We start from the raw sequence: 12,990 nt of genomic DNA, 5'->3' as shown, positions 1-12,990 counted from the left end.
GGCTTCAGGTTATGGGACAATCCGATCTCTGGTAATCCATTACTACCACTCTATTTTGCCGCCTTTGTCTCGCATTCAAGCGTCCATACGCTGCAGACAACTCATGTTTTAGGAGGAGAGGCGTCAAAAGAAAGACAAAGCCGAAGCCTGGTGTCCTGTTTGAGAGATCTCATTTCAGATTAGTATGTTTGATGGAGGTTTTCTTTAGAACTCAAAGAGTGAGAGAGAGAGAGAGGGAAAGGATGATGAAGATAGAGTTGCTGGTGTGTGATAGCTGTGACACACACGCAGTGTGTTCACTGGTGGCATTTCCAGGCTTAGCGCTGGGCTCCGTGTGAAGTAACAGTAACAGGTCTGCATATTAACTCAGTCGGAAATATTAGGCTGTGCCCAACACCTTTCTGCCTCTTATAATATCAGCCACACAACAAGTACAGACTTAATAACGTTGCTTCTCCGTGTGTGTGTGTGTGTGTGTGTGTGTGTGTGCGTGTGGGCGTGTGTGTGCACGTGTCTTGTCTTGTCTGTTGGCTCTTTGACAGCGATAACCTTTCTGGAATAGGAGTGTTAATTGCACTGGTCTGGGATCAGTGGGGGAGACGGTGTAATGTCTATTCTGAGATTCAATTTTTTTATTGTGTGTGTGTGTGTGTGTGTGTGTGTGTAGGGGGGGTAGAGAGGCAAAGTATTGCACCTTCACGTGTCGCCCGTGGGACCTGATTATGGGGAAAAAATATGTTTGGTGAACAGCGAGGGACAAATCATTTTGTGATCTTGTTTGAATCGTTCCATGAGGTGCGCATGTGAGGCGCTTACGTAAAAACATTTGGTTCTGTGTGAAACCGCTCAGTGGACTACATCTCCCAACACGCACGGCGTACGTCACATGATACAAGCGCACAGAACAGTAGTATATGGAAACTGTGGGGCGTGACCCTCTAGTGGGACGTGGAGGTATTTCAGGTGGGGCGTGGGGGCGGGGGAGATGCAGATTCTTAAAATATATATATTTTTTCATAATCCTTTATAAATCCCACAGTGGGGAAATTACTCTCTGCATTTTACCCATCCTTAGTAATTAAGGAGCAGTGTGCTGCTGTGAAGCACTGGGGCTTCAGTGTCTTGCTCAAGGACACTTCAACATGAAACTATGGAGAGAACAGGGATCGGACCGGCTACCTTGTGGTTTCAGGACGAACACTCCCCACACTACATGATAACTTTATAGAGTACAAAAGTACAAAGTACACAGACATAAAACGTCATTAATAAATACATATTTTTAGAGGAGAGCAGCTCACTGCAGCCACTAATACTGATACAACTGATGGCTCACACATCTGCACTCATTTTGTTTTGCACAGGTTGAACATTATTGTTATCTTGAAAATATATTTAGTGCAAAACAGGTTATTTGCAGCCACAATAGGTCATTTGTTTGCCAAATATTAGTTATTTTTTGCACAGATAGAACTTGATTTGGATTGTTCTAACAGAGTGATTGCACATGGTATTAGTTTTTGTCTGATGAAGCAATCTGGTTTACTTGAAAGGGATGTCAATTTTCTTTATTCTATTATTTGAAAAAGCACGGATGACGGAGTCACAAAAAGTTGGACCATTATGTTACAATTTTGTTGGGGCGGTGGGGCCCGAACATTTTTCTTCCTCCAAAGTGAGGCCTGACAGAAAAGGTTTGAGAACCACTGCGTTAGCGGATGAATTTAGTTCTGTGTGAGCAACGTTCTTGATGTGCAAAATTTCAACAAACATCATACGTGTAATTCTTGGCAGAATTCAATTGAAATCCAAAAGTTATTCGTCTCTAGCCGTTGACGTTTACATATTCTTTCAGAAATATGGTGATCCACCAGAAGGGTGCGGGACCAGGCGGCAACCTCCAGTTCTGCCGAGTGAAGCCAATGAGGAAGTGTCTTAAAACTTGCATTATCTCTACTGGCCAGTCTGCTCCGGTTGCAAAAATAAGTCTGATTGATGACTCTACTTCTCTCTTGATTTATTCCCTCAGTACACATTGTAAACATGAGTTTATGGTCTCAATCTTTTGTTTCAAGTCTTCTTCAATACAGTAGGATGTTAATTTAGTACAGTATGGTCCATTTAGAGTAAAACAGACCATCTACCAGAGCAGCGTGTGGCATCACTACGTCACTCCTCAGCCTTCCAAATAAGGTTAACGTTCTTTCATCGGTTGCAAAACAGACAAGATGGCGACGGCTAAATCGGCAAACTCAAGGCTTCAAAACGTCAGTCCACAAACCAATGGGTGACGTCACGATGACTACATCTACTTCTACAGTCAACGGGCGGGACTTTATTAGCATTTATAGGAAAAATCTAAATGTTGAAAGTAATTTTTATGGTGCTTTCCTTTTTTTCTTAGTTATAGCTATAAGGGAACTTAGTTAGCTCGGTAGCTAGTGCAACAGCTCACAGGACTGTACGAGCCTCAAAGAAGCTACAAATTTCAAATCATCTCATTCCAAGCCGAACATCCCGGCAGCAGAATGGAGCCGTCTATCAAACCCCGGCAAAGGCCGAGGCGGTCTGTCCGCCACGAAGCTCTCATTCAACAAGCTGGCCAGCTTCTCCTCAGGCGACTGATCGGTAAATCCAAACCGGGATCATGCTAGCTTCGGCTGGGCTTTTTGAGACGGCCCAACTCCTTCTACCAACCCACCTGCGAACACACACAGACAGACACACACACACACACACACACACACACACACACACACACTCACACTCCTATACCGGTCTTACAGACGCCACATCCAGCCGCTCCGGTGATCCAGTGCCCGGAGCATATCTTTGCCTTCACCTGGGGGGGTTTATTAAGTGAGATGGTTCCACTGCAGAGGTGTATTGCCAGCAGCCGCCGTCTCGTGGGAGCGATTACGCCACAGCGGACGGTCATCGGGGGAGCAGCACAGGTTCAAGGACTAGCAGGTGTGTTACAGAAGTGTTTATTCAGATCTGCTGAGAGCAGCAGAAAGAAACGTAAAACCAAACGAAAGTTTGTCAGAGCTGATTTCAACACAACTTGAGTCAGTTTTAAAAGGTTTAAGAATTCACAAATTATTATCATTATCCTAATAATTAACAAGCTGCTCAATGACTGATCAATTAACAGTTTACTAAAAGTCAACTAAAACTAAAATTAAACTAAACTAAAACTAAAATTACGTCAAAGCTTTCAGTTTGTACGGCAGTACCTCAGTGTCTCATTTGTGTTTCATTGCTTTGTCGCGTCACTTTTCGCTCTCACCCCCAAAAATTTAAAATGTCGTCCTCTCCGCTGTATAAAGTCTGAATCTGGACAGTTTCTTTTTCCCCGTGAAACGATGAGAAATGAGCGTTCTCTTCAACCTTGCTGGATGAAGTCGAAGTGGAACGAACGCTCCAATTTGGAGAAAAACATCTGGATCGCCTCGTTTGTCATATAAACTGACAAGATAATTGCAACGATAAAAACATAATTCAAAAATTGGGTATGATAGTGTGATCAGAGACAGATTAAGGTGGTTTGGGGCCCATGGGCTTGTACTACCAATTCAAAGAGTCATTCAAGGAGATGTTTTGGAGGGAATAAGCCCCAAAATATCTCCCTTGTGATGTGGGCAGGGTGCACGGACCTAAACACACAGGAAGAAGGGTGCCTGTCAGAATGAGTCTCTGTAGGCCAGTGAACACGTAGGATACGTGAGAAAAATGTATGAAGACGTCACAGTGCTGCTCAAAGGCTCCCGGCAGCTACCGAAGCTACTTTTAAAAAGGTGGAATGTTTTCTCGCACATTCGCGTCAGGAATCCAACAACACACCTTCAATTGTCAGGATGACGACTTTGACCACTGTGTTAGTTTTTTATTTGGCTCTTTTACGTGACGTACGCTTTCGTGATGATTGCATCTGCGAGAGTTGTTCAAGTTTAAATCTTCTTTTTTTCCTAGCAAGCCCCCGACTGGTAACAAAATGATGATCTTATTATGAATGTGAGAAAAATGATTAAATTGTAGGTTTAAATAAAATGTCACAGTTGCTGAGTCTAAATAAATGCTCTAACTTCCGTTTCACTGTGAGTGAGAACCAGCAGTGGGGGACACCGTCAGTGGATACAGCGAGAAATATGCAAAGAAAAAGGTGTGTGTGTCTGTGTGTGTGTGTGTGTGTCAGAGTCAGAGGAAGTAACAGGGAGCTGGAGAAATAGTTAGAAATGGCAACAGACTGTGGGCTTTTGACACTTCAGCTCATCCACATCATGGCTTCCACTGCCTACGTTAATCATCACATACACGCACGCGCACGCACGCACACACACACACACGTATGCGTACACACACACTACCTGTACTGTCAGCCGTATCGATTGCTGGGTGGCCGGTGGATGAACCTGTCATGGCCAACATAGATCGGACTGGAGGATAATGAAGTCTTCCTGCCCTATCTGACAAGCTCCAAGAGAAAGTGTGTGTGTGTGTGTGAGAGAGAGTGAAAAAACTGGAAAGATGCTCCCAGGACAGCCCACGGGCGTTCTAAGCATTGCCTGAATAAATTGGATGGAAAGAAGGCCCCTTGTGAGTGGAAGACGTGATCTGTCATGGTGTCATCCAAACGAGACTCGTATGAAGGGAGAGGTCAGAGCGCTAATAAAGACCTCTCACACACACACACACACACACACACACACACACACACACACACACACACACACACACACACCACTGATTGAACAGTAAGTGCTAGCTGACAGTCTTCAGCTATTTTCCTGGAAACATTTTAATCTCGTCGTAACATTGCAAAAAAAAAAAATCTGCCTCTCTCTCTCTCTCTCTCTCTCAACATCCATCTTTCATGAGCATGAGCTCACAGCCTGATGATGTCTCTGTCTCTTTCTCCCCCAGTTCGGTGTTGTAAAGCGAGTTACTGCCTTGATTGGTAAAGAAAAAAGGCTGCTGTTATTCTATATTTATCATATTGCCGGGGGAAAAAAAAACAATCCCACGAAAATGCCAAAACCAGCGCTGTGTTAGCGCGTTCCCATGCCGTCTCTGCCCGGCCGGTGGCTCTCAGCCCCGAGCCCATTCATAAATCTTTAAAAAACATCCTGATGTATGTAGTTTGAAGAGGCTCACTGATTTCCCCCAAAACATCTGGCCACTGTAGTTTTGAAGCATGCACTACTCAAACAGGAGGATATGGATCATGACTTTTTTCCGGACTACTTTCAGCCGTGGATTGATGCACAGTTGGTGTTCCATTGGGTATTTAGGGCGGCGGGACACATGTTTGATGGTGTTCGCAACATTTACACATGCAGCGGACACGAGGCAACAGCAGTTAACTTTTACCAAAGCCAGTCAGGAAAAGAGAGAAAACATCTGTTCCTTCAGTGTCGTTCTTTGCTCTTCTTTCAATAAAGTAATGCTCTCACACGCTCGCGTCTGTCTGTTTTGACTTTGCCGGTTCATCTACCTGCATGTCTTTTATCTGTGTTTGACTGTTGTGCACGCATTTTAAAAGCGTCAACATTTTATAATCCTTGTATATTTAATCTTGTTTCTGTTTTTAGGTTTGTTTTGTTTTTTTAACATCTGCCTCTCAGGACTAAAGATGGAAAATAGCCTCTTGGCTAAGTCTGGCACGTTTAAAATAAATGTCCCCTTATTAAAATAAACCATTTGAACTGGTAGCACTGACGCTTCTGCAGCATCTGTGCTAACCTCCTTAGGAGCCGCCACTGCTCTTTAGAATGCACAGTGGCCTCCGTTTCTGTGTGAGCTGAGACATCTTGATTGTAAAGTAAACTCTATGGCAATTAAACATTTTGTTCAGCAAAATAATCCTCACAGATGAATTCCACTTTCATGATTTATGAAGCGTAAATGCAAAGAAACGCTACAACAAGGCAATAAACAAACTCCGGTCACATGACTTCACACCAAACCCCCAAAAATCCTCATTCATTTATAATGTGTTATTGTTTGTCAATTGTTTTGTTTATTCACCTGGCATACTGAACTGGTTTAGTAGATCAATGTTTGGTGACAGCGAGGGGAGCAGCCTGCGGTTGCGTTGATGTATTTCTGTGCTTTCAGGCGAGTAAAAGTGGTGAAAACTGCATAAAAGTAGTGACACAGATGTATCATAACTGTGAGAATGACTGTAAGAAATGCAAATATGAGCACTTATCGGAGTTTTGAGAGTTGACAACGTGTCCGGGGTCAGGTGCACCTAGCTAGAACCCCGCTAACGAGAAAGCTAGTATGCTAACCACCTGTAGCCTGTGAGCGTTATGTGACTGTGCAGAATGAGTCAGTACAAGCGGACATGTTCTATGTATATGTGTATAAGAGAAGAGAGTGTTAATTATTCAGTAGACCAAAACAGCCTGCAGCAGGCAGTAAAGACGTTCTTTGAAACTCATGCACGCCTGGATGTCCTTTGTGTACTAGTGTGCAACATTGGGACGGAAAGAGAATAAAACATAAAAAAGTCTTTAACATACATTGCCCACCCCAGCATTAATATCAAAATATTGAGTCAGCGCAGCTTTGAAGACGCTATACAGTATGTCTAAATGCAACGAGAATTCATCCGACGAGGAGTACAATGAAAAGATAAACAGTTGCCTGAGCTGCGGAAGAGGGAAGAGGGAAATGTCCGTCTCCGACCCCGACCCCTGTCCACCGTCCGAAAATGACTTCCCATTCAGGAAACTTCACGCTGATAATTTTAATCCATCTTCCTCCAGCAGGGACTTGACACTTATTCCGCTTGTATTCCCCGTGGACAACCTCTCCATCTATTTCCTCCTACGCTCGCTCACTCACCTTTGCCCTGCTGTCTCGCTCACTAACAGGGACATACATGCGAGTCCCCTTCCCGAACAACGCTTCACTGTAAAGATGACAAATAAAAAACGCAGGATAACAGCAGGGCCAGGTTTGATGTATTTATAGCAACAATAGATTGTGCGTGATGTTGCAGAATCCAAACTTCTCGCCAGCTTTTTCCGATCCAATGTAGAACACACGCAAGCACCAAACCACAACAGCTTCGCTTCAACATTCGCCGGGCGACGGAAATCTTTTCCTTCCTCTGCAGCTGCATTTTCTCGACCTAAGACCATCAAAGAAGCCGCCGCCGCCGCGGCCGCCGCCTGGAGAAGAAGGCAGCTGAAGAACTGATGCTGCTAGCATGGCACATTCATAACGCCTCAAACTGTCGGGATGGCAAAAAAAAAGACCTTATATGTTGACCGTGTGTGTGTGTGTGTGTGTGTGAGACAGAGTGTGAGCGAGTTAGAAGCTGTCAAAACATCCATTTATCAAAGAGCCCATGAGGTCTCAGAGATGTGTTTCTCTCTCGTACACACACACTACATTTACATGTACAAAAGATTCAGGATTTTTGCCCTCATTTACAAAAATAAAGACATTATTCCTACTAAGCAGTTCATATGGCTAATAAAGATAAATAATATCGAATATCTGGGTTTTTATGTCTCAATCGGAGGTCTAATTCAGAATATCCAAATGGAATATGATGTTTACATGAACCAAATACAATTCAGAATATTTAGCTTTTCTGGAAAATAGTGGAATATGAGTGTGATTGTGAATTTGGTCAAATTGTGTTTAATTAAAATAAAAAGTTCACATGTACTGAAGTCCATCTCAACTCAATATGCACATGCCATATGGATCTTTTTAAAGATATATGTGTTGCAGTTAATCTGAACAATGCTGTGATCACCCAGCTGTGCAGTTGCCCTCGGCTCGATGGCTCGGACTATTGTCATGAAATTAAAATCCAAACTTATTCCTCGGTGTTTTTTGCATCGTCATATAGCGAACACATCTTGAGTTGTGAACATCTATGCTAAGCTATACTTTGAGTTGAATGAAACCATAAAGTGTTGTCTTTAGCAGTGCCAATAGGTACTTCTCTGGTTTCCACTCGGCGGAAAAAACTGAAAACAGAGTCAACAACAAAGGGCTGCTGCCCGTTCTGATAGCCTGTCTGAGGAATCCTTTTGAAAGCCTCGTTATTGAGCTGAAAACATAGCCGGGCTACGATGGCGCTCACTCCTCCGAGTGAATGGACCCTCCCACGTGGAGGAGAGCACTTCCTCCAGCATATCGACTTACTCACACTGCAGATGAACGGCTGTCTCCACGCAAGCTATCTAAGTTCTGTGTCTGAGCCGTAATGTGTAGCCGTGAGGAGCGCAGTCATCTGATCTCAGGCCAGTCACAGGCATCTGGCCAGTTGTTCGCTTTTTCATATGATCCATGAACATTTAGTGTTTCTCTCACGGTTTGACTTTTAAAGTTATCATTTAATAAGTGAATACAGCTTGCGACTTAAGTCAACTCCTTTTTAACAGGTGGCCAACTCTGTGCGCGAGAGAAGACGCATTTAGTGTGAAGAATGGGACGTATTTATGTCTCGTCATCTTTGTGTTGGGAGAAGCGAAGAGGCAGTTTCTCCTGTGACCCTTCTGAACTCTGTGACTTTGGCTAATGGCTACTTTGACTGTGTATAAAGTCATATAGCGGGCGGCTGCCAAGGACAGTACAAGGAGTGCCATGTTTTTCTTTTTAAAGTTTGGTAACAACTTAAAAGGTGTAATATTTATTGATTATTATTTATTGTTAGAGGTATCTTATCAACTGCATGTGACGAGGTTAAACTGTAGTCGTCATGTCACAGATGTTAATGTATTGTGATTCTTGTTGTGTTTTTTTTCCAAATAACTGTAAATTGAGAAATTGAGTGTGTGGACCGAGCAGAGGTGAAATGCTATTTCTTTAAATCGTGTGGCTAGACATTGCACATCACACCTTGAATGCACAGAGGAGTGATTTTGTACACATCCTCAGCAACTAAGTAGCAACTGGGTAGTTACATGAATCTTCACCTTCAAAGATAAATGTAGCCATTATTTGCCCCTGTAGACTCACTTCAGCATCAGCACAAAAAAAAGCTGTCTGTGAGAACAAAAACATCGCGCGGCTCATTTTTCGCCTCCCTCAGAATCTCGCCATTCAGCACGAGCCACACGCCTTACGTAAGTAACCTCGACCACAACGCCACGGAGATGAGCTCCGGCCCTGAGCCCATTCAGCCGAGCGTTTCATTGCGCGGGAGGAGCTCAGCATGAACAATATGTCTCTCATCGAGTCAGGAGGGAATATTTCTGGCGTGTTGAACCAATAAAACGAGACTTTATGTAATCTTACTGTCATGGCCCTCTGCTCAGGAGTCACTTCTCTCAAAACTCGGAAGGAGATTCTTCCAGCCCTCTTTCCCAGGACTTGAAACACAACCCATCTGCTCCTCCTGGCCGCCGCTCAATCACACCGCCTTCTGTTGCGCGTGGCCGTGAGGCGAGTTAAACGTACCGCCCGCTTCAGCCGGGGCCGCGGTGACATCTCACTGGCTGTGAAGATCGCGACTGAAGTCCTAATTCATCACACCGGGGAATCACAGCGTGGCATTACAATATGCTAATGTGGCGACGTCGGGCCTTCGCCTTCACCTCTCTTTTTTCATCTTTCTTCCTCTTCCCTCCTACTCCCCCCACCCTCCCCCACACTGCTCTTCCGTGATTTGTGTTATTCCGCCAACATGGCAGAGCCGATGTTGGATTGAGCGCCGTTGTCCTGCCGCGACGGGCGGACACGTAAATTAGCCCGTCGTTGCAGTCGGATCCCGTTTAACAAGCACCGGTGGAAAATCACCGCCTCACATGCCTTCAGATGGGATAAAAATAGCTTCACAACAGGTGTCGCGTTGTGGCGGGAAGGTGTGCAGTCGGGGACTTCACAGAGATGCAGTTCAATCAGGATTACCCAGCAAACGCGCTGCTGAGTCGACATTTATTCGACATCTGTAGTCATTTTGGCATTTGCGTTTTTTAAAGTTGTTTGAATGTGTATTTTCTTTGTGCTGTTGTTACGTGAGCATGTTGAGGACATTTTGCTCTTACCCCATGTGACGGGTACGTGAGCCAGCCCCAGTCTCCTGTGATCGTCGTCGTGTCCAGTAGGTTCACTGCAGAGAGAGAAGAACAAAACAACAACAGATGAACTTTAAATGATTGTTTTTTTTTTCTGCCCCCCTCTCCCTCATCCATCCTGTCCTTCATCGCCATCCTCTGTGGGCACTGGCACCCGGCACATACACCTGTCTGACAGGTGTGACTGATGAGTCGGGACGGTCGTCGCAGGCAACTCCGGGCGGTGGCGTCGCAGCGCGTGACGTCACCTTGACCCGGCTCACCGGCTCGGAGCCGGCACCTCGGTGGTCCAGGCTCAGAATAGAACAGGATATAAAATGTTTACTGTTAAATGTGCAGAGGTAGAGCGGTGCAGTGTCTGCGCGCCGAAAGTCACCGGAAAATATCCAATAAACTGCTGAATAAATATTAAGATCCGACTACAACTAGGCATTGCTGTTGAGCTCCTTTTATTCTTTAAAGTTATTAACAACAGCTCAATAGACATCTAAGTTCATCTCAAGTAGGTGTTAAGGATATATATTATATATGTTTTACCTTAATTCACCTAGTATTAGGCTGAGCTCATGAGTGACATAAAAGTTATACAATAAACAGACAAACAGTTGAGTTGACCACTGTAATTCTCCATATCTTCCTCCTCTCTCAATACTCAGCAGTCCCTGCATATTTTTTTACTTTAAAAGGGATGTATCATATTTGAATTTTGGGTTCATACCATTAAAAATGCTTTAAAAATATATATATATAATGTTTCATACTTTCAGTCTGAATGTGTCTGTATTCACCCTCGGTCTGGTTTCAGTGCCTGTCTCTTTAAGTAGCCCTCTTGAAAGAGCCACATGTTTTCTGATCTAACCCACAACAACTGACCGGGGTCATTATCTTATTAATCAGCTCCAGATACCCAAATGCATGTGCACACATAAGTGAGTTTTTAATGATATGTCCACTTTTAAGTTAAACCCATTCACCTCCATTTGCGCCGTCTGTAGCGAATTTGCAAGTTCGCGCCCACTCCCGTCTTTCCATTGACTTTGTATACAGACTTGCTGCATCTCATATTCACTTCACATTCTGTCTGAGCACCTTTGGATCCGGGTGGCAGGATATTACAAGTAAACGGGATGGACAGATGGGGGGGGGGGGGAAAATGAATGGAGAACTTCATAAATCACTAATTCTACCCACTGACAGTGTCCATTTCTTCTGCTCTAACAGGTGTGTGTGTGTGTGTGTGTGTGTGTGTGTCTCCTTCCACACTAATATGATCTCTGCCCCAGGGCTGCTTGTCAAGCAGCCGAGCGATGTTTCTCACATTAGAATGAGTTTAACAAAAACCGCTTCACATTTCTTAGCCCTCCGTCTCTCATCCCTCATCTTTCCGTCTTGACACTTGCTCCCTGCTCGTCTCCGCTGCATGTTAAAGCTGCAACATGCAACGTTTCCCGCCTCGACGGGGGCGTAAAAGGTCACGTCCGAAATACTTTCTACTCCTATTGATGAGTTTTTTCGACACGGCTTTGTTTTTCGTAGTCCAGAAAGGAAAATGAAACTGTCACGACCGAAAAGAGGGAGAACAGAAAAGCAACCGACCCACGCACGTTGACTGACGAGTGCCTACTTAAAGCCGTGGTGCACTTACACAGGTGTGTTTACTTCCGCCTGATTAAAAGTCTTCTCTGGCAGTGATTGACTGACGTACATGATTTTCAGAGGCTCTTTTCACAGCAGACATTTTGTCATGTAAGGGTAAACACAGGTGTGATAATATAATTAGTTATGGTCCCATTCCATTTGGTGTATCGCAGCCAGCAGGCACAACACCAGGGCCACGGCCCACTGAAATGGAACAGGGCCGTAATTAATGTTATTAATTACACCTGTGTTCTTTGTAAAAGGGCCTATTGCACCTGTGAGGATGGGACGATAAACTCCTGTATGTTGCTTATCATACAGGACGCAGGATGAAATACAGAACGGGCATTTGCAGCTTTGAAGATGCAGTTGGTAACTTTTATAAAAAAAATGCTTTTCCAACATTTGCAGTAGTACATGAGACAGATGCGTTGTGGAACAATCTGGTTCCTCTGCCTATTTTTAGTGCTCCGAATGGCGTTTGCATGATTCCACCGCGCCCGAAGAAAAAACAACCAATCAGAGCTGAGGAGGCTCTTCACACAGCTGTCAATCACTGCTCGTAAACTACAATATAACTGTCAAACTAGGCAGCGCTAATTGAATAAGAATCAAGATTATGTTACTGCATTGCCAATGTCTGGCCTCAAATGTTTTAGAAACATATTTTAGTGAACCGTTTGACTGCAAAAGGTTTGCTCCGACTGGTGGGCGGGGCTTGAATTTGGCCGCGCCGTCAACGACATGGCGGCTGGCTCACAAACTTTCTCATTTTGAATGTTTGAGGGACAACATTTGCAATGCAGTAACAGAATCTTGATTCATACTTGATCAACGCCGCCTAGTTTGTAAGTTTGATCTGAATTCACAAGCTCCATGAGCAGTGATTGACAGCTGCGTCAGAGACTCCTCTACTCTGATTGGTCGTTTTCCTGAGGAGCACTAAAAGGAGGCAGAGGAGACAGTTTGGGCATATATGATAAAAAGTTATTTTCTATAAGATTTACCCACTGTAGCTGAAACATTCGGTATTCAAAAAGATTCACGAGTTTTGACCACTTTATTAAGAAGATACCAGTCAATCTGTCTCTTTGGTGGCTCTGGATAGCAGGAGCCCAGCACTCTGAAAATAATGAATTTCAAGAGCAAGAAGTCTTGCTACGTGACAGTTTCCTGCAGATAGTTTTGTGTTTCGCTCTGAAGTGTCAATTTGTCACTTCCTGTGGGTCAAAAAGCGTCCATACCCACAATTCATTGAGGCAAATTGGAGGGGGTAATGGGAATGGAGCACCCTCGTTCGCTACGG

At 44.2% G+C, this 12,990-nt stretch overlaps 1 protein-coding gene across 1 annotated transcript in view; it reads right to left on the bottom strand.

Moving 5' to 3' along the window:
• The window catches only part of epha8 (eph receptor A8), a gene marked incomplete at both ends in the record, with an annotated part of 97,983 nt that overhangs the window by 60,678 nt on the left and 24,315 nt on the right, over nucleotides 1-12,990 (bottom strand). Inside the window, one exon of the mRNA XM_079218348.1 lies at nucleotides 10,017-10,081. Coding sequence (XP_079074474.1) covers nucleotides 10,017-10,081 — 65 coding nt within the window. The remainder of the gene's footprint in view (nucleotides 1-10,016; nucleotides 10,082-12,990) is intronic.

Source organism: Taurulus bubalis (assembly GCF_910589615.1).
Source record: "Taurulus bubalis genome assembly, chromosome: 5".
Taxonomy (NCBI): domain Eukaryota; kingdom Metazoa; phylum Chordata; class Actinopteri; order Perciformes; family Cottidae; genus Taurulus; species Taurulus bubalis.
The sequence above is the reverse complement of the archived record's forward strand: the minus strand, read 5'-3'. Positions and strand labels throughout refer to the sequence as shown.